At 42.5% G+C, this 27,982-nt stretch overlaps 1 protein-coding gene and 1 long non-coding RNA gene across 6 annotated transcripts in view; one reads left to right on the top strand and one right to left on the bottom strand.

The window, feature by feature from the left end:
* Positions 1-27,982, top strand: part of LOC118854013 (long-chain-fatty-acid--CoA ligase 1) — a 90,226-nt gene that overhangs the window by 5,654 nt on the left and 56,590 nt on the right. For all 3 annotated transcript variants that reach the window (XM_036764317.1, XM_036764320.1, XM_036764319.1), the window contains exon 2: positions 26,370-26,596. In XM_036764317.1, the coding sequence (XP_036620212.1) occupies positions 26,402-26,596 (195 nt within the window). In that variant the 5' untranslated portion in view covers positions 26,370-26,401. The remainder of the gene's footprint in view (positions 1-26,369; positions 26,597-27,982) is intronic.
* On the bottom strand, positions 1,418-20,269 carry LOC118854014. 3 transcript variants are annotated; one of them, XR_005010696.1, is made up of 4 exons: positions 20,165-20,203; positions 11,925-12,219; positions 6,144-6,245; positions 1,418-2,367 (listed from the first exon to the last, which is right to left on the bottom strand). It is a non-coding gene; the product is annotated as an uncharacterized LOC118854014 (long non-coding RNA). The 3 variants fall into 3 exon arrangements; XR_005010694.1 differs by lacking the exon at positions 11,925-12,219 and having other exon boundaries at positions 20,165-20,269; XR_005010695.1 differs by lacking the exon at positions 20,165-20,203 and having other exon boundaries at positions 11,925-13,704.

Raw genomic sequence — 27,982 nt, 5'->3', positions numbered from 1 at the left:
TGAAGAAGGAAATGGCAAACCACTCCAATCTTTGCCAAGAAACCCCCAAACAGGATCATGAAGAGTCAGACATGACTGAACAACAGCCACAAGAGTCTCTGAGGAAGGCCTAGCCTAAATTAAAGCCGTGGTGTTCATTTAGGAAGGAGGAGGTAGGGGTGGGGTGGCACAAGGACAAAAAACAAAATGGTCCCTGCCTTCCAGGAGCTCACAGTCTAGGGAGGAACCACACTATTGCACAATATATACAAAGGAAGAGATACTGGCAGCCATGGAGTTCAGGTGTCACTTGAGCCAAGTTTTTAAAGAGGAGCTAGGGGACCTGCAGAGCTGTCCATGGTGGCACTGGAATAGGTGGTATGGGGGCAGGGGGAACAAGTGCTTATTCAAGTGCTTTCCCTGGAATCCTCTTCAGGCTGCCACGTGGTTTGCTGGAGTGTCTTGCCTCCGTATGTTGTCCCTGGAAAGAGTCCTGTAGACTCATGCAGTTAGAACTGGAAGGAATTCCAGAAGCTGTGCAGTCCACACCTCACTTTTATGATACAGATGAGGAAACCAGGCCCAGAGGAATTAAATGGCTTGTCTGGTATCACCCAGGTAGTAAGTAGCAGAGCTAGGATTTGAATCAAGGGCCTCTGGCTCCAGACCCAACACTCTTTCCACTGTTAGGCTATGACACTTTTAGGAAGTCCCTTTGCCTCCTTTCCTCCCCCCACCCTGGCATACCCTTCCACAGACCCCTTTAATGCTATGTCATTGCCCAAGGGTCAATCCCATCCCTCCCTCCCTCCACCCCCCAATAACTCTGCTTCATGCTAATCTTCATTCCTTGATCCCCAATCATGTAGTCCTCTTCATTCACAGACTCTCCTGTTAGCTCTCCCTTTTCCACTTCCACTGCTACTACCTGACACCAGGTCATCATTATTGAATGATTTCAGCTCATTTGACAGATCAGGAAACTGAGGCCCACAGGGTGCAGTGACTTACCCAGGACCACACATCTGGTAAGTATCTGAGACCAGATTTGGACTCAGGAAGATGAGTCTTCCTGACTCCAGGCCAGCACTCTATCCACTTCCTTATCCAGCTGCACTTATGGTCTATTACCTTGTCTTTAACTCTCTCCCCAGCTACATTGTAACCATAGTCACTTTAAAGTATTGTCAGTAGCATTTAGTAGATACTGATCAACCAGTAATCTACAAGTTTTATTAAACACCTGCCATACCTAAGCACTGTATTGGATGCTGAGCAAACTAAGACAAAAGCAAAGCAGTCCCTGCCCTCAAGGAGCTTCTATTCTTTGGGGTAAATGGTAAAAGTTGGTTAATTGTGATTAAGAGCAGTTAAGTGACCCTGTAGCAAGAGGAGTTACCAAAATTGGAATATGCATTTAATTGTTCAAGTTATATGAAGAACAGAAACCTTTTTAAGGTTTGATTTGAACAGAATCGTCCTAAACATAAAACTAGACGCAAACCCTTAGAAGTCCACAGGCCCCAACCTTATAGTTTTGTTCAATTTGGCAGACATTTATTGAGGACCTACTATGTACAAGGCAGCTGTGAAAGGTACTGGGGGTCACAAAAACAAAAATACCTGCCCTTGAGGGTAGGTATAATACCTACCGTGAGGCATGCAGCATGGGAGGTCTTGGTGTAATGGAAAACAAACTGGCTCTGGAGTTAGATGACCTGAGTTCAAATGCTGCCTCCAGTGCTTTCCACCTGTGACACCATGACCAAGTCACTTTTCTTCTCTGGATCCAAGTTTCCTCATCCATAAAGTGAGGTTGTTTGAGTAGGTGGCTTCTCATGTTCCTTCCAGTAGTGTGCCTGTTATCCTGTGTATACAGGTATAGTACCAGGCAAGACTGATAAGGGCAGAAGATCTGATGAAGAGTTATGGAAACAGTTGAGGAGACTCATGAGCAGGTGGCATCTGAGACGAGCCTTGAGGAGGACAAGGATTTTGGAATGCACTTTGGCCTTGTAGGGTGGCTTGTGTGAATGAATGGGGTTGGCATTCTGACGTCTGGGAATAGCAGGTACCCCTGCTGGGTTGCAATACAGCCTGTGAAAGGATATCCCGGGAGCTAAAGCTGAAGGAGAAAGCTGTCTGCTCGTTGTGGTGAGGGGCTCATGTGCCAGGCAAAGGAGTTTGTAGATACCCTCGAGGCAATGGGGAGCAACCAAAGGCTTTAACTTGGAGCAGTGTGGTCAGACTTGTGTCCTAGGAAGATTATTCAGGCAGCTATGTGAAAGCTAGATTAGATAGGGGAGGGCAAGACTGAAGCAGAGAGACCAATGAGAAGGTTACAGCTGTCCATCATAAAGGTGATGGGCGACCATACTCAGAGGATACCTGTGAGAGGGGAACAGGAGAGAGAATTCATAAGGACTAGAAAACTGGAAAAAGGGAGCAAAGGAGAGGGAAGAGTCATTTGAGCTTCTGATTAGGCGTAGAGTTACCTGCTTGGCAGAGGCTCAACTGTGCTGTTTAGAGACAGGTGGTTGTGGGTTTGGGGGACTGTGGGAGAGGACTGTCACACTCTAATCTTAGCTGACTGTATTGTAGCCATCAATAATACTACTTTAAACAAATTCTCTTTTTTATTCCCTAAGCCATCAGTGAATGTGCTGATGTGTGTGTGTGTGTGTGTGTGTGTGTGTGTGTGTTTTACTGTTTATGGTAAAAACTGTTTATGCCCATACTCTACTTATAGCTTGAGAAGAATGGTAGAATTCTTTCTTAAGGAGCGGGAAGGAGGTCTTGGAGATGGATACCTTCATTTTACAAAGACAGCAACAGTCCTAGAGAGGTTAGGCATCGTAGCTAATACCAGTTAGTGCTGAAGCTTTAGATTGTAATTTGTAATTGTAGATTGTAATTAGAAGACGGGTCTCTTCCCAGGGGTGGTGTGCTGGTATATGTCTATCAGCCAGCTCTGGGAGAGGAAGGGCGACACACTTTTAAGCTTAATTTGCATCATTAATATTTTCTCCACCAATTTCCTAAGTCAAGACAATGGACAAAACCATAAAACAAGCTTTGTTTTGTAGCCTTTGCCTATTTCTAAGGTGTAGATGTTCACACTGAAAATTAAACAATCCTCTTCAGAGCTGGCTCCAGCACACCCCTGCTCCGTTAGAAGAAAATAAATGTCCCACGAGTCCTAGAAATTCCATCTTGGGAATTTTAAGTTCCTGTTTTGGCCTGATGGATGCTTGATGATGGGTGAAAGAAAGCAGAGTGGCCCACGTGGATTCATATTCCTTGTGTTCTGTAGGACCAGGGAGGATGGAATTCTTGGGGCCAGTCTCAGTGGAAGGAGCCCCTGCATGAACCTGTTAGAGGCAGCTTCATTTGGCAAAAAGAGCACTGGATTTGCAGTCAAAAGGACCTGAGTTCAAATCTTAGCTTAGGGACCTTGATCAAGTCACATTTATGTAGCTTTGGGGTTCCTAAACTCTGCTTGTCTTTCCCTGTGTTTGGGTAATACGTCCATCACTACCCTTGTCCTGCCTATCCTCTGAGATACTTCTTCTAGTCATAGGAGATGAAATGTTTTTTCTCCTCCTCCATCTGCTCTGGCAGACAGGAACTCCCTATTACTCTTGGTTGCTCCAAGCTTTTCTCATTGACCAAGCTCATAGTGTTTGCCCAAAGGGAGAGGAAATAGGAAATAGGATGGAAATGGCTCAGAAACTTCAGCCTGATCAGAAGTTTAGTTGCCTTGAGGAAAAAGATGGAGGATCTTGATTGCTTCCTCCCTGTGCACCAGGATAATCCTGAAAACCATTTGGGGGAGAGAATTAAGTCAAATCATGCTATTTGGAAAGAAAACAAGAAACGGCTGGGTTTCTGAAATAAAGGAATGAATCATGTCCAAGTTTGTCCCTGGCTGGAGCTAAGTAGAGTTACATCTGCAGTGCACTGGAATAAAGCTGGCTGTATTAAGTTTCATCAAGTGTTACTTAAGTAATCTTGGAGACTGACTATTCTTCACACTGACCCCTCTTTTTTTTTTCTCTGGGACAGCAATTAGCACTTTGTTGAGACAGTTGCTGTAAATCACTGTAAATCTGCATTTTTCTTGTCTGTTTGGGAGAAGTGATAAAATTGGGACATGATGTTGATGACTGGAAAGTCCACTGTCCAGCCTCATTTCTTTACCTATATTCAGTACCAGCTGACCATATGAAATGAGAGCTTTGCACTGTGTGACCTCTCAGGGCCCTTCCAGTCTAACTGTGTGATCCTGTGACCTTCTTAGTCTCTTCAGGATTCTAGAAGAGAACGGAGCTTGTTCCTGCTTCCTTACTTCCTAACAAAGCAGTGTTTAAAGTCTGGAAAATAGTTGTGTCCCTTTTCCCTGTTGCCCTAACACACACATATATTCTCTCTCTCTCTGTGTCTCTCTGTTTCTCTCTCTCTGTCTCTCCCTCCCTCCCCCTCTCTCTCTCCCTCCCCCCGTACCCCCCCTTCACCCCTCTCTCTGTCTCTCTACTCTGCTCTGATGATTTAGGTTCAAGACAGCTTCTGATATGTGTGGTCTGTGTGACCGTGGGCAACTCATTTAACTTTTAAGACTCGGGTATTGATCTGCATGGATAGAGGGAATTTCCTCACTGAGAGTTTCCTATACTAATGAAATCAGAAATTAAATTCTTTTAGAAAGTTATCCCCATTCAACATAGCATTTATTTAATAATACGCACCATTGTGGAATGCCATTTGATATGAGCCCTCAAGTTGAAATGTGGCAATCAATAAACATTTATTAGGTGCCTATTATTTGTTGGGCATAGTTAACCTGTGAGAAAACAAGATGGCTCTTGCTCTTAAGGATCTCATGGCCTAACAGGAGAGACAACATACAAACAACTGTACACAAACAAGACATATGTGCTATCAAGCTTTAGAATGACTCTCCAGCGAGGCATAATGCCATTAATGGTTCGCAGATTTCCAGCCAATCAAGCAGCAGGCATTTATTAAATGTTTACTATATGCCAGACACATATGGGAGAGATAGCCTTACAAAGACCTATATTCAGATCCCACCTTCAACATATATTGGCAGAGTGACCCTGGGCAAGTCATGTGCCTTCTCAGTGCCCAAGACAACTATCTAAGGCATAAATTTCAGGGCAGTAGTCAATCTCTTTGGGAGAAGGAGTTTCCCAATATCCTGGGGGTTCCCTACACCAAAACAAATCACAGAAACTTCCCTGCCAGGCACTGTGCTGGTCGCTGGGAATCCAAAGACAAAAAATAGTCCTTACCTTCAAGAAGGTTGCATTTTATTGGAAAACAGATTTGCCTTAGTTTCCTCATCTGTAAAATGAGCTGGAGAAGGAAATGGCAAACAGATCTAGTATCTTTACCAAGAAAACCCCAAAGAGGGTCACAAAGAGTCAGACACAACTGAAAAGATAACTCAACAACAACAATAAAACCACATATATTTGGATACAAAATGCACACAAAGCAAATACAAAGTCATGAGAAGAGGCAGGCACTAGCAGCTGGGGTTCTGATTGGAAAACTGTGTTTGTGGTTGATTAAAGTCCATTTTCCATTAATCCCCAGCCTAAACCTCCTCTTCCTGGACCTCACATTTTTGGCCTGTACCGAATCACTTAAACTACTCTTACTGACTTAAAAAATATTCTTCCATTTGAATCTTAGCCAAAAAAAATCAAATATTAAACATAAAATAAAGAATAAAATCTTGCACAAAATCATAAGCATTTACAGGATAGGAAACAAAATAACAAGGAAGCAAGAAATGTTTTGTTCTGAGACTCCTTCCAAGTCTGTCTGCTACCTCTGTATACAATTTTCCATCTTCTGTGCCACCTTCGATTTCCCTTAAATAGGCTGGTTTTCTTTTTTCCCTTTTTTTGGGGTGGGGTGGGGCAGGAACACAGAGTACTTGTGATTCTAGTAGTGTGGGGAATTTCTCCCATTGCAAAAACTTTCTCTGTCACTGCAGATCAGTACCAGCTCCTCAGTGTATTTACAAAGAGTTGCCCTGCCCAGGGTCACAGCCAGTATGTGTCAGAAGCAGGGCTATCCCTTCCCTCCATTCATACAGCCATAGCCCTCTAGTTGAGGCCCCTATCACCTCTCACCTGCTCCATAGAAACAGCCTTGTAACTGGCAATCCAGCCTCAGGTCTCTGCCCACTGCAGTCCATGCTCTCAGCTGCTAAGTGATGTTTCTGGGGAGGTGGTCTAATTTACAGGATAGAAAACAAAATAACAAGGAAGCAAAACATGTTTTGTTCTGAGACTCCTTCCAAGTCTGTCTGCTACCTCTGTCTACAATTTTCCATCTTCTGTGCCACCTTCGATTTCCCTTAAATAGGCTGGTTTTCTTTTTTCCCTTTTTTTGGGGTGGGGTGGGGCAGGAACACAGAGTACTTGTGATTCTAGTAGTGTGGGGAATTTCTCCTATTGCAAAAACTTCCTCTATCACTGCAGATCAGTACCAGCTCCTCAGTGTATTTACAAAGAGTTGCCCTGCCCAGGGTCACAGCCAGTATGTGTCAGAAGCAGGACTATCCCTTCCTTCCATTCATACAGCCATAGCCCTCTAGTTCAGACCCCTGTCACCTCTCACCTGCTCCATAGAAACAACCTTGTAACTGGCAATCCAGCTTCAGGTCTCTGCCCACTGTAGTCCATGCTCTCAGCTGCCAGGCGATGTTTCTGGGGAGGTGGTCTAACCACGTAATCCCACTCCACCCTCCATCCCCTTTTCACTGAGCTCCAGGGACACCCTTTGACCTCCAGGTCCTCTGTCTGGCATCATAAACTGGCCCATTCTCACCTTTCTAGCCACCTTACACCCGTCCTTGTACTTTATGATCCAGCTTTGCTGCTGTCTTTGAAGTTCTTAGAACAAGAATCTTCATATCCCCCTGCCTTAATGCTCTTGTATTGGCTGGCCTCTATGCCTGGAACTCTCTGTGCCCCACCTCAGACTTTTTACTTTTCCTCTCTTCCTTCAGGACTTAGCTCAAGCCCACCTTCTGCAGGAGCTCCAAGATTACCTTCTCTCTACTCCCCGTCTTGTTACGTACACTTCTTAAGGATAGAAATTCTTTTTTTGCCCTTTCTCCTTAGCAGAATGTCAGGCGCACAATAGCCTCTTAATAAATGCTTGCTGACTGACAGACTTTCTAACTCTAATGCTGACTTTTTTTTAACCATTATGACTATGACATTTTTCTACTATGGTTTTCTTAGGGGCAGAGAGACCATATGCCTCCTATTTGTTTGTAAATTCTTTTTTGTTGTTGTTCATTTGTTTCAGTCATGTCCAACTCTTCATGATCCCATTTGAGGTTTTCTTGGCAAAGATACTGGAATGGTTTGCCATTTCCTTTTCCAACTCATTTGACAGGTGAGGAAACTGAGGCAAGCAGGGTTAAGTGACTTGCCCAAGGTCACACAGCTAATAAGTGTCTGAAATCAGATGTGAACCCAGGTCTTCCTTATTCCAGGTGCTCTATCCACTATGCATCACCCAACTGTCTGAAACATTATTTAGGAAATAGGTATTCAATCAACACTTGCTTAAGATCTCTTATGGATTCCACTGTCCTCCTTAATGCTACTGCTATTACCTTCCTTCTATTGATGATCCCCACTTTATCCTGCATATATCTTGTTTGCATATAGTTGTTTTCATGCTATCTCCCCCTTTAGACTATGAGCTCCTTGAGGGTAGGGACTGTCTTGTCATTTTTCATATCCCTTGTGCTCTTAGCACAGTGCCTGGAACATAGTAGGTGTTTAAATAAATGCTTGTTTACTACTTCTGTCATTCTCTTGTTAAGAGGAGAGAGGGAGCAAGGTACAATGGAAGGATTTAGAGTCAAAGGTCCCAGGTTCAAATCTCACCTCCATTACTACCTGTGTGATGTAGGCAAGTCCTTTAACCCTCTGGGCCTCAGGATCCTCATCCATAAAATAGAAGGGGTTGGACTAGATGGCCTCCAAGATTCTTTCCAGCTCTCTGTCTATGATCCTTTGAAATTTGATGTTCTTCCTAATAGAGTTATCCTCCCTTGCTTCAAGATCTGTTTTTCAGCCCTTTCCATTCTGGTATCCTGACCAGTCAGTTCTAGATTATTTTAATGGATAGAATATCTTATTAGGGTTTGGTTGCTATTAACATAATAGGCTTTACCCCGGTTCTTAATAGCTCATCCTATGCTCAACACAGGCTGAAATAATAAGCCTTTAAAATTAGACCAAAGTATGGCAGGGAAAAGTTTAACCTGTAGAAATACTGTTTTGGCTTATTCAGCAGGACCCAGTGAGTAAAGGATCGGGTGATCTCAGCAGAGCAGTCTCCTGTCTCTCCCTAACAGGCTTTACAAACTAGACAGTACCATTCTGTTAGTAAGCTGTATGGGTGAGGAATCTACCGACATCCATAGTTAGATCTTTTTTTTAATTTAATGGTAAATATATTAGATGTTCCCTTGTAAAACATTTCTGTAAGGATTACTTGCATATTTTAATTCGAGGCTTCGAAACCAGTAAGTTGAGAAGCATCATAGAGAGGTGACCTCGGAGTCAGGAAGTTCTGCATTCAAGTCCTATTTGTGACATATACTAGCCAGGGGACCCTGGACTTAATCTGTCAGTGGACCAGCCCACTTTCTAAGTCTGTATGATTCAGAGAGGGGGTGAATCTGCAACAGTAGAAGCCTCTTGCCAATCTACTCAGGCAATCATACATATTGTCAGTCAACAAGCATTTATTAAACACCTTCTGTGTGCCTTAAACTGTGCTAAGCCTAGGGCTACAAGGCAAGGCAAAACAAAACCAAAAAAACCACCAACCCCACCAAAAAAATAAAACAAAACCAGTCCCTGACCTCAAGGGGCTCATATTCTAAGGAGGAGATAATGTGCAGACAAAAATAATAACAGCTACCATTAATACAGAGCTTTAAGGTTTACAGAGCGCTTTAGAAACATCTCTTTTGATCAACTGTATCTACTCTGTGTGTATATACTGTGTATGTGTGTGTGTGTGTATATACACACTAATTATGTAGGGTGCGTATGAGTGTATGTGTTTGTATGTATGTATGTATGTATGGAGAGAGAGAGAGAGAGAATGACAGAGAGAGAGAGAGAGAGAATGGTACAAACAACTACATATATACAATGCACCATGTAAATGGAAGGTAGTCTCCAAGGGAGTGTGCTGGTGAATGCTTAACAACAGGCTCCCAAGGAGGGGGAAAGTATGTATGACACCTTTAATTTTCATCTTCATTATTAATATTTTCTCCATCAATTTCTTTTTTAAAATTTATTTATTTATAGCTTTCAACATTCACTTCCATAAGTTTTTAATTTTCTCCCCCTCCCCAAGACAGCATGCAATCTGATCTAGGCTCTACATATACATTCCTATTAAACATTTTCACATTAGTCATGTTGTATAGAAGAATTAGAGCAAATGGGAGTAACCATGAGAAAGAAAAACAAAAAAAGAAAATAGTCTGTTTTGATCTGCATTCAGACTCCATATTTCTTTTTCTGCATGTCTCCATCACTTTCTTAACTCCATACAGTCAACAAAATAATAAATCAAGCCCTGATTTGCAGCATTTGCAAGGTGTGAATGCTCTCACTGAAAATGTAACAGTAAGAGCTGGTTGGGCTGGCCCCAGCACACCCCTAGAGGGAAGGAGGGAAGGCACTAGTACTTGGGAGAGGGTGAAACTGGAAAAGGCCTCTAGGAGATGTTGAGATTGAAACTGAGAGAAGCCAGAAGTGAGGAAGGGAGGGCATTCCAGGCCATGGAATAGACATGGAAGAACAGCAAGAAAGCCAGTGCCCCTAGATGGTAGAGTAACTAGGAATAGGATAGGAATAAAGTGTCAGGCTGGCAAAGCAGGAAAAAGCCCAGGTTGTGTAACACCTCAAAAGCCAAACAGGATTTTATATTTGATCCTGGAGGTAACAGAGTTTGGACACTGGAGAGTGTGGAATGAACACAGATCTTTGCTTTGAGAAGATCACTTTGGTAGCTAAGAAAAAGGATGTTCACTGTTGTGAATCTTTTGTCTTCCCAAAACTAGACATTGCTATCAGATAAACATAACATTCATAACATTCAGTAAATTTACTCAACCCCTTGGCTTACAGGTTTTAATTGTATTCTTTTTTTGAAGAGAGGATAGGAATGGGACAGTCTAATTTCTTTGCTGGGAGAAGTTGGGTGTAATGTGATTGTTTCATGCATCCAAAGGACCCTTTAAGCTTTAAGCTTTACTCTTCTCCCCACCTCCTGCTCTGGAGGCAAACCTTTTCATTTCTCCTTATTCATGCTATTTACTTTCTTCTAAAACATCACCCTTTGGGGAAGGTTCTCTGCCAGGATTTCTATGAGCTCTGTCTCTACAGAGCTCTTGGTCCCTCGCTGTCTTGCAGTGAGTGAAGAGTTAAGGAGAACTCTCCAGAGGCATTGCTCCTGCTCCTCACTACCTTCCTCTGGAAAGGGACCAGCAAGATGGTTACTTCAGCTGCTACCAGGTGGTGAGTGGGGGCCACGTGCCTAACGTGGCATTCCAGGGGACACAGAAAGGTCTCATCATTGTCATTGACTATTGTCTTTTAGGACAGTGGTTCAAAAGCTCTTTCATTTCAGGGCCCTTTGCACCTAAAAATCATGGAGGATGCCAAAGAGTGACATTAAAACTTATAACTTGGAAAAAAATATTTATTCATTAAAAATAATAAACCATTATATATTAAGTAACATTTTTATAAAACAATATATATTTCCCCCCAAAACGATGAGAAGAGTAGAATTGTTTTATTTACTTTTGCAAATCTCTTTAATATCTGGCTTAATAGAAAGCAGTTGGATTCTCCTGTTTGCTTCTGCATTCATTCTGTTGTGATATGTTGTTTTGATTGAAGTATGTGAAGAAAATCTTGCCTCACATACATACACAGTTGGAAAAGAGGAGTATTGTAATAGGCAAAAAACATCTTATATTTACTATGAAAATAGTTTTGATCTCAAGCACCTCCTGAAAGGGTCTTGGAACACTTCCCCCCCCCCCCCAGGGGTCCTGGGACTACTCTTGGAGACCCATTAGTTTTAGGAGGACAAAATCTAGCCCCAGGAAACAAGTGAACAAAGACAAAGTCTGCAAAGTCGAGTCAACAAGCATTTTTTATGTATCTGGCACTATGTGGGGCTGTAGGGGGTGTTCAAGGAGTACTGGCACCTCTTGCCACCTGAGCCAGTTAACTCCAGAAGAGACAGCGAGGTTGGTGACTTTGCACAGCCCTCCCTCACTTAACTCCAATTCACTTGCAAGTCATGGCATCACTCCCTGATGTCACAGTCCTCTTCAAGAACAAAGGACAAACAACAAATACAACACCATCTCTGGTGTGAGGGCTTGTTGAGCCCTTCCAAGGCTACTTTCTACCTTTGGTGTCTACCTGGCACCCCACTCTCACCTGCGGCTCCAAGAAGCTGTAGCATATGCAGCAGCCACACCCCAGTAAACTGTCTTGGCAGACAAGCTAAACCAGACTGAGGGTAACCAAGGGGCCTCAGACATGTGGCTAAACTAGCAGAGTGTCTACCCTGAGCATGTGAAGATGTCTCCTGGCTGAATGGGTGAATGAGAACAGTTTGTTCCGACAGCCATGAAGGAGGCTGAAGCAGGTACTGGGGAGCACCTAGAGCTTGGTCAGACATTGAAGAGCCAAGGTCATTCACTGCCCCTTGGGCCATTTGCCAGTTGTCCTGACTTTTGTCCTGTCACTGGACTTCACTGACTCTAGAAGAGAGAGTGAGGCTGAGACTTTGTGCAACTATGCCTGACTTAAATCCAATTCGTGCTCGAGTCAAGACATTACCTCATGATGTCATTGTTCCTCTTTGAAAACGAAGGACAGACAACTAACCAACCAGGCATTGTGCTAAACACTGAGGATCCAAAGGAAGACAAAAGGCCAAGGCACCTTCAGTAGAGGTGTGGCCATGGTAACATTAAGCTTTGTGGACATCCTCAGATCATAGACCTGGAGCTGGAGGACACCTCTGGGTCATCTTGTTCAACTCTCTTGTTTTCCAGATGAGGAAACAGTCCTTGGGGGTGGTTAAGGGATTTCACTCGTAGTGGTGAGAAGCAGATTCTGTCCTGAGCCTCATCTGGAGCAAAGAAGAATGTGATTAAGGGTGATGACATGAAAATAGAGGAAATCATGGCCTGATCCAAAACCTGTTAATTAATCCCTGCCTTTGTGGATAGGAAAGGGAATTGAACAGACTGTCTAGAGGAGAGAGAAGTGAAAGGTAAAATTGGAAAGAAGCTTCTGCTTGCCTTTGACCAGAGCCCAGCAGATACATTCCATTCCTCCCACTAGTGCTCCTTCCCCTGCAATCCACAGTTTGTCTAATTGTGCCACTCTCCTCTCCTCCCAAGAACCTTGGAGTTACAAGACTCTTCCCTTTTGCTCATCATATGGGCCATTTGCCCTGTTTTTGTTCTTCCCTCAGTGCCTGGATGAATCTGCATCCATTTGCACCCCAGCCTGCTCTCCCATCATATTATATATGGATTATTGTTCTTAATCTTTCTAAATCCCTTTCTGCCACACCCTCACCTTCACTCCCATCCTGTATGCTTTTGTCATTTCATCATTTCATTCCCCTGTTCAAAGAACATACAGTAACTCCCTATTGACTATCACAGGTCTGAACTTCCCTGTGAGGTTTTCAAGGCTTGACCTAGAACACTTTTCTTCCTTTCCTGTACCCTGCCCCCACCTCTCCCTCCATCTCCCATAAATATACATTTTAGTACCTTGGATGATCTAGTTCAACTTAAGCAAAAATTAAATGTCTACATCTGCAGTCTCACCTAGGATAACTCCAGTGATAACATCATCTTCTAAACCCCAAGGCTTCATATTTCATTTTTTTCAGCTTTGTAATTGTTCGGAAATTTTTCTGTATATTCAGCCAAAATCTACCACTGGATTCTTTATCCATTTGCCTCATTGTGCCTCTCATAGGCAAGTGGAGCAAGTCTGATTCCCCTTCTGCACGGCAGAGATCACACAGTCCTCTCTAGTCTGATGGCTGCTGGGTCATTCCACAAACCCTCCTATGGCATGGCTGTAAGTCCTTGGCCAGGGGGAATCATCCCTTCCTGGGATGAATCATCCCACTGGGGCTTCTAGCTTGTTACTAGCCTTCTTAAAGCGTGGTGAGCAGAGTGGTAAGGAATACGTTAATAAGTTGTCTGAAAATGCAGTTCATCTTGTTTTTAGCTCAAGTTCATTTTTTTCTTTTTGCACCTATGGCTGATATGGCAGCACGTTATCTTACATGTACTGCCTTGTTCACTATTGCATGGGTCTGTAGCTGTGTCAGCAGAATATAAGCTTCTTGAGGGCAAGGGAGTTTGGTTCTGTCTTTGTAACCTAGTGCCTAGTCTAGTGCCTTCATACACAGTAGGTGCTGGATAACTGTTTATGTGTTGTATTGAATGACAGGACAGATTGTAAGTTTCTTATAAGTGGATATTTCCTGGTACCTGCCTCAGTGACATTTAGCCTGGGTTGGCTTTGAAAGCAAGATGCTACTTCTGTGATAGTGAAATAGTTCAGATTTTTGGATTGGCATTTTAAAAATAATAAGTCTAGGGGGCGGAGCCAAGATGGCAGCTGGAAAGCAGGGACTAGTGTGAGCTCCCACTGAGTCCCTCCAAAAACCTATAAAAACTGGCTCTGAACCAATTCTAGAAATGCAGAACCCACAAAACAGCAGAGGGAAGCAGGGCTCCAGCCCAGGACAGCCTGGATGGTCTCTGGGTGAGGTCTATCCCACATGGAGCTGGGAGCAGAGCGGAGCGGTGCAGAGCCCAGCGTGAGTGACATGGACCAACCAGACCAGGAGCCTGGCGGAGTGTGCCGTAGCACGCTGAATCAGTGAGCTGCAGCAGTTACCAGACTTCTCAACCCACAAACACCAAAGACAGCGGAGAAGGTTAGTGGAAAAAGCTGCGGAAGTGGAAGGAGTTCGTGGTAGGCCCTCCTGGTGGGAGGAATTAAGTAGCGGATCAGAGCAGGAGTGAAGAGCCTGCTGAAGATCTAAGTCCAGTCCGGGTTGGGGGTTCTTGGGGAAGGAGGCGTGCTGGTGTGGCAGAGCTGGCGCATCCCCCCAGGTGTGGAACATAGTTCTCTAAACTCTACAAGCAGTCATACCCCACTGAAAAACTCAAGGGTCAAGTTAGTTGGCTGGGAATATGGCCAGGCAGCAAAAACGCACCCAGATTCAGTCTTAGACTTTGGATTCTTTCTTTGGTGACAAAGAAGACCAAAACATACAGCCAGAAGAAGTCAACAAAGTCAAAGAGCCTACAGCAAAAACCTCCAAGAAAAACATGAACTGGTCCCAGGCCATGGAAGAGCTCAAAAAGGATTTGGAAAAGCAAGTTAGAGAAGTAGAGGAAAAATTGGGAAGAGAAATGAGAAGGATGCGAGAAAACCATGAAAAGCAAGTCAATGACTTGCTAAAGGAGACCCAAAAAATACTGAAAAATACACTGAAGAAAACAACACCTTAAAAAACAGACTAACTCAAATGGCAAAAGAGCTCCAAAAAGCCAATGAGGAGAAGAATGCCTTGAAAGACAGAATTAGCCAATTGGAAAAGGAGGTCCAAAAGACCACTGAAGAAAATACCACTTTAAAAATTAGATTGGAGCAAGTGGAAGCTAGTGACTTGATGAGAAATCAAGATATTATAAAACAGAACCAAAGGAGTGAAAAAATGGAAGACAATGTGAACTATCTCATTGGAAAAACTACTGACCTGGAAAATAGATCCAGGAGAGATAATTTAAAAATTATTGGACTACCTGAAAGCCATGATCAAAAAAAGAGCCTAGATATCATCTTTCAAGAAATTATCAAGGAGAACTGCCCTGATATTCTAGAGCCACAGGGCAAAATAGAAATTGAAAGAATCCACAGATCGCCTCCTCAAATAGATCCCAAAAAGAAATCCCTGAGGAATATTGTTGCTAAATTCCAGAGCTCCCAGATCAAGGAGAAAATATTGCAAGCAGCCAGAAATAAACAATTTGAATATTGTGGAAACACAATCAGAATAACCTAAGATCTGGCAGCTTCTACATTAAAAGATTGAAGGGCTTGGAATACGATATTCCAGAGGTCAGTGGAGCTAGGATTAAAACCTAGAATCACCTACCCAGCAAAACTGAGTTTCATGCTCCAAGGCAAAACATGGATTTTCAATAAAATAGAGGACTTTCAGGCTTTCTCAGTGAAAAGACCAGAGCTGAATAGAAAATTTGACTTTTAAACACAAGAATCAAGAGAAGCATGAAAAGGTAATCAAGAAAAAGAACAAGAAAAAGAAATTGCAAGGGACTTACTAAAGGTGAACTGTTTTGTTTACATTCCTACATGGAAAGATGATGGGTATGATTCATGAGACCTCAGTATTAGGGTAGCTGAAGGAAATATGCGTATATATATGTTTATGTATATATATGTACATGTGAGTGTGTATGTATATATGTATGTGTGTATATATATAGAGAGAGAAAGAGTGGGCACAGGGTGAGTTGAAGATGAAGGGAAGATATCTAAAAGAAATAAAATCAAATTAAGGGATAAGAGAGGAATATATTGAGAGAGGGAGATAGGGAGAGATAGAATGGGGTGGATTATCTCGCAAAAAGGTGGCAAGAGGAAGCAGTTCTGTGGGAGGAGGGGAGAGGGCACGTGAGGGGGGAATGAGTGAATCTTGCTCTCATCAGATTTGGCCTGAGGAGGGAATACCATACATACTCAATTGGGTGTCTTACCCCACAGGAAAGAAGAGGGAAGAAGATAAAAAAGGGGGGAATGATGGAGGAGAGGGCAGATGGGGGTGGAGGTAATCAAAAACAAACACTTTGGGAAGGGGACAGGGTCAAGGGAGAAAATTCAATAAAGGGGGATGGGTTGAGAAGGAGCAAAATATAGTTAGTCTTTCACAACATGAGTATTGTGGAAGGGTTATACATAATGATACACATGTGGCCTATGTTGAATTGCTTGATTTCTTGGGGAGAGTGGGTGGGAAGGGAAGAGGGGAGAGAATTTGGAACTCAAAGTTTTAAAAACAGATGTTCAAAAACAAAAAAAAAATTTTTACATGCAACTAGAAAGTAAGATACACAGGCAGTGGGGCATAGAAATTTATCTTGCCCTACAAGAAAGGAAGGGAAAAGGGGATGGGAGGGGAGTGGGGTGACAGAAGGGAGGGCTGACTGGGGAACAGGGCAACCAGAATATATGCCATCTTGGAGTGGGGGGGAAGGTAGAAATGGGGAGAAAATTTGTAATTCAAACTCTTGTGCAAATCAATGCTGAAAATTAAATATATTAAATTTTAAAAAACTATAAAAAATTAAAAAAAATAAGTCTAGTGTTAGGGATTCTTTGGAGTGGGGAGAGTGGGAAAGGGCCATTTTGTTAAGACAGAAGTTACTTAGCTCAGTATTGATGTAAAAACTTCCTTTGAGTCTTTGAATGCGAGTAATTTGCCTGCTCGCCTCCTATGAAGAAACCATATTCTTCACAGAATGTGTGCTAGGCAGTATGGCATAATGGATGGTAAATTGGGCTTGAAGTCAGGAAGAGAAGCATTTAAATATTGCGCCTGACCAGTGTTGTTGCTGGCCTAATGACCCTGACCAAGCGTTTCTGGGTAGGTGGTGAGTTGCAGAACAGTTGCTGATCTATATTGGATGAGGGAGTTTCCTCACTGGGAACTCCTTAAACAAATAAAATCACATATCCAGACTTTCCCTCCTCACCCCAACCCTCCAAACGTCTCTGTGTGTGTGTGTACCCTTGAAGACACAAGGGCATAGAGAGAGAGGCAGGAGGGAAGAGAGAAAGAGGGAGGGAATGAGGGAGGGAGGGAGGAAGAGAGGCAGGGAGGGAAGGGGGGGGGGAGAGAGAGAGAGAGGGAGAAGGGAGAGAGAGAGAGAGAGAGAGAGAGAGAGAGAGAGAGAGAGAGAGAGAGAGAGAGAGAGAGAGAGAGAGAGAGAGAGAGAGAGAGAGAGAGAGATTGAGAAGGGAGGAGAAGGAAGGAAGACATAACATCATATAGTACAGAGGTGTCAAACTCTGCTAAAAGTCTCTAGAGGCCTGATCCAGATTAAAATGTAATTGGGAAATATTTAAAAAAATAAATTACAATGCAGTACAACACAGATAATGTTAATTTGTGGTTTTCTAAATCAATATGTGGCTCACAGGAATCTGTTTCTAGTTGACTGACACTGTTGGTGTTGTGCAGAGAGTGCCAGCGATAGTGTTAAGATGTAGGATCATAGATTTAGAGCTGGAAAGGACCTTAGAGGTTATTTAGTGCAAACCTCTCATTTTACCAGTGAGGAGAATGAGAGAGATTAAGACACTTGTCCCAGATCATAAACCTAGTGAGTATCTGAGCTGGACTTTGAAATTGGTATAGCACTCTGACCCACAATGCATTGCCTCTCCTGAATAAGGATAAGGACAGGACCGCTGATTTTTCATTAGTATGGAGAACTCCCAGGTGATGAAAATTCCTCTATCAGTGCAGGTCAGCACCTTCTCTACAACTGAGAGTTGCAGAGAGTTGTGGAGAGACCTCAGATGGTAAGTGACATGCCCCCCCAGCATCACACAGACAGTGTGTGTCCAAGGCAGGGTTGAAGACCTTCTGGTCCTGAGGCCTGCTCTCTAGCTGTGCCACACAGGCTCTCAGCCTCTTTAGTCCTGAATTATGTATGTGTTTGTTTCCCAAGAGATCTAGTTGAACCAAATAGAATTCCGTAGCTTCTATTTTTTGAAATACCCATGGTAAAGAGCAAGTGTAATAGTGTAAATACTCTTGTCCAGTCCTTCTCTTCTCCCACTCTTACCTCCTTTCAAGCAATCCTGCTGAACTGCTCATTTTTAGTACAAGAAGCAACAGTCTCCAGCCCGCCCTGATTTAGGTCATCTGCCAGCCACACAGCAGGGTGATGAAGCACAAGGCCGGGGCTTGAGAGTGTTCTTTGCTGGCAAATTGAAAGAACAGCAAGCCCACGGTCTGCCTGCTGCTCCCTTGTTCCCTCCCTTACGCTCCAACTCTGCCCAGCTAGTGGCAGACAAAAGGGGCGCTTTCAGCCTTCTGTCAATAGTCCATTGTACAGAGAAGGGGGTAGGTGGAGCGAAGGATGGCAGCCTCATGCCAGCTTGGCCTGCTGTGTTAAGGAAAGATGAGAGGATTTCTTAATTTGCTGCCCTGGTCTGGGGAATGGTACCACACTGTTTATGTGTGTTTGTTTGAGGCAAATATTTAGTGACTTCTGCCCTTCACCTTCACAGTATGTGGTGAGAGAGACAGACAGACAGATAGAGACACAGAGACAGAGAGAAACAAACATGTAGTTCACTGGTCTTCCATTGTGAATGACACCAAAGCAAGAAAATGCAAATGTAAGTAGCGATCTTCAGTCTTCATGTATATATCTATACATACATATATATATATGTAAATATGTGTGTGTGTGTGTGTGTGTGTGTGTGTGGAGAGAGAGAGAGAGAGAGAGAGAGAGACAAGAGGACTGAAGATAGTAACCTGATTTTCAGTCTTCTATCTATCTAACTCTGAAGACTGAAAATTGATATCTGTCCATCTATATTTGTGCAAGTAACCACAGGGGTTACACTTAGGTCATTAATTTGGTTGGCATACACAATTCCTGGGTGAGGAAACCCCCTCCACCAATTAATCAATCAAACATTTATTAAGTGCCTACTGTGTGCCAGGCACTGTGCTAAGTGATGGTGATACTGAAAGAGGCAAAAAGCAGTCCATGACCTCAAGGAACTTCCAGTCTAGTGGGAGAAGCCCACATGCAAACAAATACATACAAAGCAAGCAAGCTATATACAGGATAAATAGGAAATAATGAACAAAGTAAAGGCACTGGAATTAAAGAGGGGTAGGAGGAGGCTTCCTATAGAAGGTGAGATTTTAGTTGGGACTAAAAAAATATGTTAGACTTGACTGAGTTAAAAAAAATGTTTAGACATCTAATTAAGGTATAGCATTTCCATTAAAATGGATCTAAAATACGTTTGTTCCATGGAGTGCTATATTGATTTCCAAGCTAGACAGGAGTTACCTACTTTCTCTGAAATTTATACCATTAGAGAGGTGTCTAGGGCACTAATAGATGAAGTGATTTGCTCAGGGTTGCAGAGCCAGTGTATTTTAGAGGCTAGACCTGAACCCAGGTCTTCCTGGCTCTGAAACCTGCTCTCTACTTGTTGGTTGTTGTTGTTCAGTGGTTTTTTCAATTGTATCTGACACTCTGTGACTGGAGTGGTTTGCCATTTCCTTCTCCAGGTCATTTGACAGATGAGGAAACAGAGGCACACAGGGTTAAGTGACTTGCCCAGGGTCACATAGCTAGCTAGATTTGAGCTTAGAAAGATGAGTCTTCCCAATTCCAGGCTGGGCACTCTATCCACTTCACCCCCTGGCTACCCTTCTTCATCCATTATACCATACTAATTTGTGACCTTTGAATTCTTCCCCTCTCTCATCCTCCCCCCACCCTTTTTTCCTCCACAGAGGAAAAACCCAGTTAAGTTTTCTGAAGTTTAATATGTTGTCAGTTCCCTTTGCCCCTGGTCTCAGGGAGAAAGGGACTAATACCCACTGTACAGCAGAGTTAAACTGTGGGTCGTTTCATTGAAGGAGCGGTGAGTGACTTCACAGAAGCAGAATTCTAGAGTTTGGTGTAACAACAATGCTGCTGTAGGGGTGTAAGACCAATAAACACCAGCACACAGAAGGGCTGCCCTCACAGGTTCTTTGATCTGCTTTTCTAAGGAAAGCAACTGTAAGGGGTTAACAATCTCACTATAATCAGACATATATATATCATTCACTTAGTTCAGGGGAAAAAGCCAGCACCCTGAAATTCAGAGCAAATACAAACAAATTACAAACATGCATTATATAAACAGAGCAAATAAACAGGAATCAAGAGACAGGCTTATCTGTCTGACCAAATCACAATAATTACCAGAGAAGCGTCAACATCTGGGTTTTCTTCAAAGCTGGGGGACTCCAGCGGCTACCCAGAGTCTCCACACCAACACTTCCCATGAGTGACAGCTCCCTTCCAAAAAAAAAACCCACTAACCTCTGAGTTTATATACCCTGTTCAGGATCAAAGGGCATCACAAGATGCCACATCACCTAAAAGCTTCTTCAGGGTCAAAGGGCTTCACAGACATGCAACTCAAACCCATGTAAACTAGACTTTCCCTTGAGGCAATCAGGTCATCAAAGACTGCAGATTTAATCAAAGAACAAAGGCCAGACTCATCAAAGGCACTTGATTCCGTAAGTGCTCCAAAAGAGAAAACAGTTAAAAAAAAAAGAAAGTCCCACCTTAAATACCAATACATTTGGAAGGGCTCTAGAAACCTTCAGGGAACAGATCATTAGCTTTTCAAGACACCAGGCCATCCCTCTCTTTTCTGCAGGATCTTCACTCTTGAATTTCTGGACTTTTCCACCTCCCCTTTCTTTGTTTATTGTCTTCCCCCGTTAGAACGTAAGCTCCTCGAGGGCAGGAATGATCTATTTTGCTCCTATTTGTATTCCCAGGGTTTTAGCACAGTGCCTGACACATAGTAATCACTTAATAAATGCTATATCCATCCAGCACATCTTCTTTCATTGTGTGACCTCATTTGAGCCGGTCCCTTCAACTTGCCAAGGGAAAGGAAAGGGAATCAGCGTATATTAAGCATCAGCTATATGCCAGGCACTGTGCTAAGTGCTTTAAAAATATTATCTCATTTGAGCCATACAACAACCCTATTATGACACCCATTTTCCAGTTGAGAAAACTGAGGCAGACTGATATTAAGTGACTTGTGCAGGGTCAAGTAGCTGTCTGGCCCATCTGAGGCTGAATTTGAACTCAGGTCTTCCTGATTCCAGGCCCTATGCTCTATCCACTGTGCCACCCAACTACCAAATCTTAATTTCCTTTTGATAAAACCTATAGCATCACAAGTACCTTCCTCACAGGGTTGGCATGTGACTGAAGTGAGATAATTCACAAATATAAAGCACTATACAAAAAATACTTATTATTTTTTTTTGCAAATAATACTTATTAACAGTTTTTACAAATTAGGAAACTGCCTGCGAGGAATACAACCAGGATAGAATCTTGTTCTCCTGAATCTGACCCTTCTACCCCACTATCTGTCCAGTAAATCTAATGGATTTGTCTATGCACATTTCTTTAATACTGAGTCATGTTATGACTGCTTTCTTTTATTTTTGTGATTAATTCCCCAGCCCATCATTGCATTCTGTCATTTTTGGATAGGAAGGAATAAGGAATCCAAAGGAAAAAAACTAAACTGAAGGAACCCAGGCCTGGGCCAGAGGAGTGGGTGTGGGGCAGAGAAACTGTTAGCCACCCTGCATCCACAGAGCACACGACTGATAAGCCTTTAAGCTGATTGAGTTATATTCTTAGTAAACGCCCAATGATTTATGTGCTGGAGTTATGAACTGAGAGGCTAGTCCTCTAGAAGTCACAGTCTTCCCTGAATAAAGTGTTTGAATTGAAATGCCATTGGATTGATAATCAAAGCAGAAGCTGTGGTTCTGATAATAAATAGTTAAGAGATAGCCTTGACCCAGCTTGGGTATCTTCGTAATGAAGCCTTAAGAGGATGGCTCTGAACGTTCACCTCCTGCTTACTTAGAGGTCATCGAAGGATCTCTGTTTATTTGTGTGTGTGTGTGTGTGTGTGTGTGTGTGTGTGTGTGTGTGTGTATGTCTGTGTGTGTGTCTGTGTCTGTGTCTAGCAGCATTCTCAAAGCCTGGAAACTCTGGCATTGGATTGAACTTTGCCACTCCCAGACAGCTGAATATTAGCTCCCTACAATCGGTGAAATCCTAAAGTACTTTTCCCTATTTGTTGGTTTCGTAATTGTTTGTTTTCCTTGGACTAAGTAAAAAGCTCTTTCGTTTCTTTTGAATGTATGATGGTACTCTTTAAATAGAGAAGGAACTATTGCCATCAGCCTCAAATAAATATTTTTTCCTGTGGAATTTGTCTGTGACCTTCACTTTGCCAGTGAATAGGCGAGGGTTAAAGTAACTGGTGCAAATTGATATTATCACAGACTAAAGTTAGGAACTGAGCGGGTAAAACTTGTGGTGATGCAAATCAAGGAGTTGGTGTTAGGAAGTGTAGATGTGAAGGCTTCTTTCCTCTGGTATTCTAAAGTTTTAAAGGGGTGTTAGGCATTATGAAGGACGTGTTAACCTTTCTGATATGCTGTGCTCCAGTGTTCGGTTACTCTTGTTACCCCAAAGGCTTAAAATAGATATTTATGGTGTCTGATTAACTTAACTCATGACTGTTCATTTCAGGAGGAATGTAGGAAATAATTATGCAGTTTTGTTCTGGATTTGTGATTTGGTTGAATAACCTAAATTCATGTAAGACATAATGTGTTTTTAGTTTTAATAAGCACTTTTTATACCTGGGGAGTGTGTGTGTGTGTGTGTGTGTGTGTGTGTGTGTACACGCTTCTGTTTTATTGTTGGTTTTTATTCTTATTTTTTGGTTGCAGGGTAGGGAGGGAGTGATCTGCTAGTCCATTCAAGCCTTTGGTGCCTTCAGAGGAATGTTACCTGGGTAGTTGGGAGGGTAGGATAGTGTAGGAACATGGAATGTTTGAGCGAGAAGAAAACCCCTTTTAGAGATGGTCAAGTTCAAACTCTTTGATCCTAGTTAGTGAGAGAACAAGGTCTAGAGGGGTCTTCTAATTGCCCCATGCAGTGCCCCAGGGATCCTAGACTTAGAACTGGAAGAAACCTTAGGGGCGATCCAGTAACAGACTTCTCATTTTACAATTAAAGAAACAGGCCAAGAAGGTGAGGGACTCATCTAAGGTCACCTGAATCATAAGCATCATTTGTAAGATTCATACCCAGCTCCTCTGATGCCAGACATTGATGTTGCATTTCTTGCTCCTTATATGGTAAAGAGTAATAAATGAGGATAAAATGGAGAAAAATGGTGATTGTTTATGAATAATTCAAAAATTCCTTCTCCTGTGTATTAAAAAAAAAACCCAAACTGCTGAGTCGGCAGAATTTACCTGTGTGTTTGTAATGGTTAAATACATTTTACATTGCTTCTTAGAAAGGAGGCTTACTGTCATCATTGGTTTTTTTTTCTTTTTAAATGCCTGTTGTCATCTTTTTTAAAGGAGGCTGAGCAAAAGGAAATCTCTCTCAGCAGTATCTCTCACCCTCTGTGGGTGGGGCAGTGGGGTGATTTCTGCTTTACTGCTGTTGGCTTATTCTTCCCTCCCTCTGAGAAAGTCAAGTATGGATTTTGCCTGCTAGTTACCTTTAGCCTAGTGGGCAGCTGCTAGAGGTTCTGCATGTGACTAATGCCCTGAGAGCCCTTGGAGGTTCAGGAAAGTGCCAGCTGAGCTGACATCAATACTCTATAACCTCCACTCACCCTTCTGTTCCTACATGCCCTGGGTTCTCTCCCTGGCCATCAGCTGCTGGGGGCTCTTCAAGTAGGGTGGTCTCTTAAGAGGTTTAAGGAAAAAATATTTGCTTGCCTGTGCCTCGTTTGTCATGGAAAGCCTACTTGTTTGCCTACCAAAAATTGTAAACAATGTTTATTGGAACAAAAAAAGGGTCAAAAGATGCAGGGACTGTTTGATGAGTTAACCTAATAAACACTATACTCTGATATCTCTAGGTTTCTGATTTACTTCCAGCAACCAAATACCATTTGAGGTGGGGGGGGGGCAGGGAAATGACTTTGTAAACTTAGGTTTAAATGGAGTCAGGCTAATGACTTTCTTTCCAAATTTAGAAAGTTCCCTTGTGCGTTGACTGTTAAAGAAAACTACCTACTGCTAAAACATCCAAACTCTAAAGTGTTCTGCTTTCCATCAGTCAAAGGAAAACACAGCCAGACAGAGCTGGGGGGAGAGGTGTCAGGAGCTGGGGAAGAACTTTGGCGTTTCATGCTATTTGCTTATTATTATTTTTGTTGATAGCTTTTAATATCCCCTTTATTTTCAAATATATCCCTTTCCCATCCCTTGCAACAAAGAATTATAAAGAAATGGGGTAGGAGGGTAAGTTCAGCAAAACTACCAAACACATGAGTTGTGTGCTAATTAATTCTGCCTCTTTCTGCTGGTACACTAGACTGAAACTTTGGGACATACCCCATCAGGAATTCTCTGAATTACAAATGTGCTGATTGTCAGCACTCTACAATTAGCACCTTGTCATATGCACTGGTGTCCTCTAATTGTTTGTATCTTACAGCTTAATACTTTATTGCAAATTGGCTTGTTTGCTAACCTGTTACCTGTGTGTATCTTGACATCTCAATCAGATTAGCATAATGTTGTACACTTTTGTACTCTGCAGTGGCATAATAAATGCTTAATTTGTAGATGAAAAGTAATAGGCCTCAGCAGTTCCCTGGGCACTTGATAGATAGCATCTAACATCAGGCAAAACATAAAAATGAAGCCAAGTTTTGACAATTTACCTAACTTATTTTCTAGCCTCTTTATTCATTTTCAACTCCATCTAACCATTTGTGAAGAACTTACTTTCTCCTCATATTAGGCCCCAGTGCTAGGTAATGGGTCTACAAAAATGAAATAATTAATATTCCTTGCATACTGTGTGCTAAGCACTAAGGATACAAAAACCAACGTGAAACAGTAAACGCTCTCAGGGAGTCCATAGTCTAATCATGCACACATATCAATATTTACATGATAATTTGGGGTAAGAGCACTCTGGCAGCCAGGGGATGAGGAAAAGCTTCCTGTAGAAGGCCATGATTGAACTTAGTCTGGAAGGTAACCAGAGAGTCCAAGAGGTGGCAGGCAATGAGGAGGGAATGCATTCCAAGCATGGAGGACAGCCATGCAAAGGCCTATGGAGGTGAGAAACAGAGTATGTGTAGAATAGTGAGTAGGCCAGTATGGAGGAATTCCTGAGTTCAAGGAGGGGAGTAGAGTGGCTGAAGGGCAAGGTTTTAAAGAGACTGAGATGTCAAACAGAGGAGTCTTTTTTTTAGAGGCAGTAGGAGGGCATTTGAGTTTGGGGTGGGAGGGAAGAGCAATACAATCAGACCTTCAGAAAGAGAAAATGTAGACATAAACATATTCTGCCTCATACTTCAGAGCCAATGAACGTGCTACAAGAAAATTTTGAAAGCTTTCCAGTTGGTAAGATCCAAAGAATACTTCATGGCAGATGTAGCAGTGAGTTTGGTGGGTAGAGCAGAGTTTCGGTTTAAGTGTAGACCGGAATGAGAACAGGGGTTGCTGTCTGTTTGGACTGTTGTGTTTTTTAATTTTCACTATTATTTGCCCATTCACTGAAGGGGCTTCTGCCTAAACATCTTGAATAGAAAGGACATAGAAGAGATGCTTGCTTACTCTCACGTGAGAGTGTGTGAAATTCAGATCAATTTATTTTGCCATTTGGGAAACTTTATAAGGATGTGACCAAGAAGAGTAGAGACAAACTGGTGACTTGAGGTTTCTGGCTATTCTTTGACTATACTGATATCAATATTGTCCATTCAGTTTGACTATCTCATGTTGGGTGAATGGAGAATAGTGAGCATAATAGGGATAGCAGCTAACATAGTGCTTTGAGGTTTGCAAAGTGCTCAACATACATTAATTCACTTTTCCTCACCACGGTGCAGTGAAGTAGGCAATGTTATTCATCCACGTTTTGCAGATGAGGAAAGAGAAGCTGAGGGAAATCAAGTGACTTGTCTAAGGTCACACAGCTATTAGGTATCTAAGTCAGGATTCACAGATAGATCACTTTTTTGAGCGTGGTGTAAGAACTGGTCACCTAGTAAGTATAAAATCTCCTTAATGCTGTTAAAAGGAATTTTTCAAGAGGAAAGAAAATGATCAAAATTGTTTCTCAATTTGTCTTAAAATTTAAGTATTTCTGTTAACTTCTGGTAGGAAAATTGTAGTCTATTTGGAAAACATTTGAATTATAGGACTTGAAGCCTGGTGGGCCCATCATTGATTAGATTTTGGTCTGTGACTTTATAGCTGGAAGAGGCCTTTAGATGATCTAGCAGTTCAACCTAATAATTGGAAACTGGGGATCACGGCTGGAGTTGCATTTTGAAATGCCGAATTTGTTCCTTCTTTGCTTGCAGAATCTGGCCTAAGGGACAACCACAACGGAACAATGCAGGCACACGAATTATTTCGATACTTTCGAATGCCAGAGTTTGGAGACTTCCGACAATATATGCGCACTCTCCCAACAAACACGTTGATGGGCTTTGGCGCTTTTGCTGCACTCACGACTTTCTGGTATGCTACGAGACCCAAGGCTCTGAAACCCCCGTGTGACCTCTCCATGCAGTCGGTGGAAGTGGAGGTGAGTTCTGGGTCAGGCTTAGGTTGCCATCCTCTGTCACGTGGGGCTTGTACTCATCCATGTCAGGCTCCTCATTTAGTGAAGGTTGAGGTAGAAGCTATCATCTCTATCTAGATCTACCATCTATCTATCTCTATATATCTATTTCTATCTATATATCTCTATTTCTACGTATCTGTATCCATCTATGTATATATCTCTATCTGTATCTATCTCTGTATACATTTCTTTATGCATCTCTAGCTCTCTATCTCTATTTCTCCATATCTCTTTGTCTTTATAGATCTACTGAACTCTTTTTATATATCTATCTCTATATCTCTATTCATATCTATCTCTATATCTCTATCTATTCATATCTATCTGTTTCTATATATTGGTATCTCTTTTCATATCTGTCTTTATATCTGTCTTTATTTCTATTTATATCTCTTTATATCTATCTATATATCCATATCTCTCAAAATATCTATCTCCATGTTTCTATATTTCTGTCTCTATATCTCTTGGAAGTCTGTGGACCTGTCCTTGGTCCCATTTTCAGGACGTGGGAAGCCTTCCTCGGGTCATAGATTTTGAGGTGGCAGGGACCTTGATTCTTTATCTGATCCATCACTTACAGATGACACAACAGAGTAGAAGGGTAAAATGACTTAGCCATCAAAAAGGGAATAAGCATTTCTAAGGAAAGGGGAAGGTGATAAGCATTTGTACAGTCCCTACTATGTGATAGGCACTTTGGAAAGATGTTCTCATTTGAGCCTCACAGTAGCCCTGGGAGGTAGGGGCTACTATAACCCCCATTTTTCAGTCTAGGAAAAGGAGCCTTAGGCAAGTCAAGTGACTTGGCCAGAGTCACATACCTAGTAAGTGTCTGAGGCTAGATTTGAACTCAGCTCTTCTTGACTTCAGACCCCGTGCTCTATCTACACGCACCACCTGGCTATCTAATAAGGGCAAAACCAGTACTTGATCCCAGGCCCTTTTGCTCCCAAATCCATGCTTCTTCTATTGCATATGTGCTTCTCTTGGCCTTCCCTGTCACTTAGGAGCCCTTTTCTCCCTTCAGTGGGATTCTGGGTTAAAACAGCGCCTTCCAGGGGAGCATATCTCCTACCTGGGTTCCAGCCACAGCAGAGGTAGATCTTGTTATGTCGTAGGCCCAGATCTATCTTAAACAGGATTTTAATCATGTTGTGGATGCTCAGAAATACTGGTCCTCTCTCCTTGCCACGGAAACTACCCTTTGTCAAACCTGGGACCTTGGTTTTGTCCTTTTCTTGCTCCCCTTTTCAGCAGGGTCCCTTTCCCAGGGTTCCATAGTCCATAATGTGTTTTAAGATGTTTGTGATTCTGCAGCCAGATCTCTGTTTATTACACATATTG

This window comes from Trichosurus vulpecula, chromosome 6 (genome assembly GCF_011100635.1).
Source record: "Trichosurus vulpecula isolate mTriVul1 chromosome 6, mTriVul1.pri, whole genome shotgun sequence".
Taxonomy (NCBI): domain Eukaryota; kingdom Metazoa; phylum Chordata; class Mammalia; order Diprotodontia; family Phalangeridae; genus Trichosurus; species Trichosurus vulpecula.
This window is presented reverse-complemented; position numbering and strand designations above follow the sequence as displayed.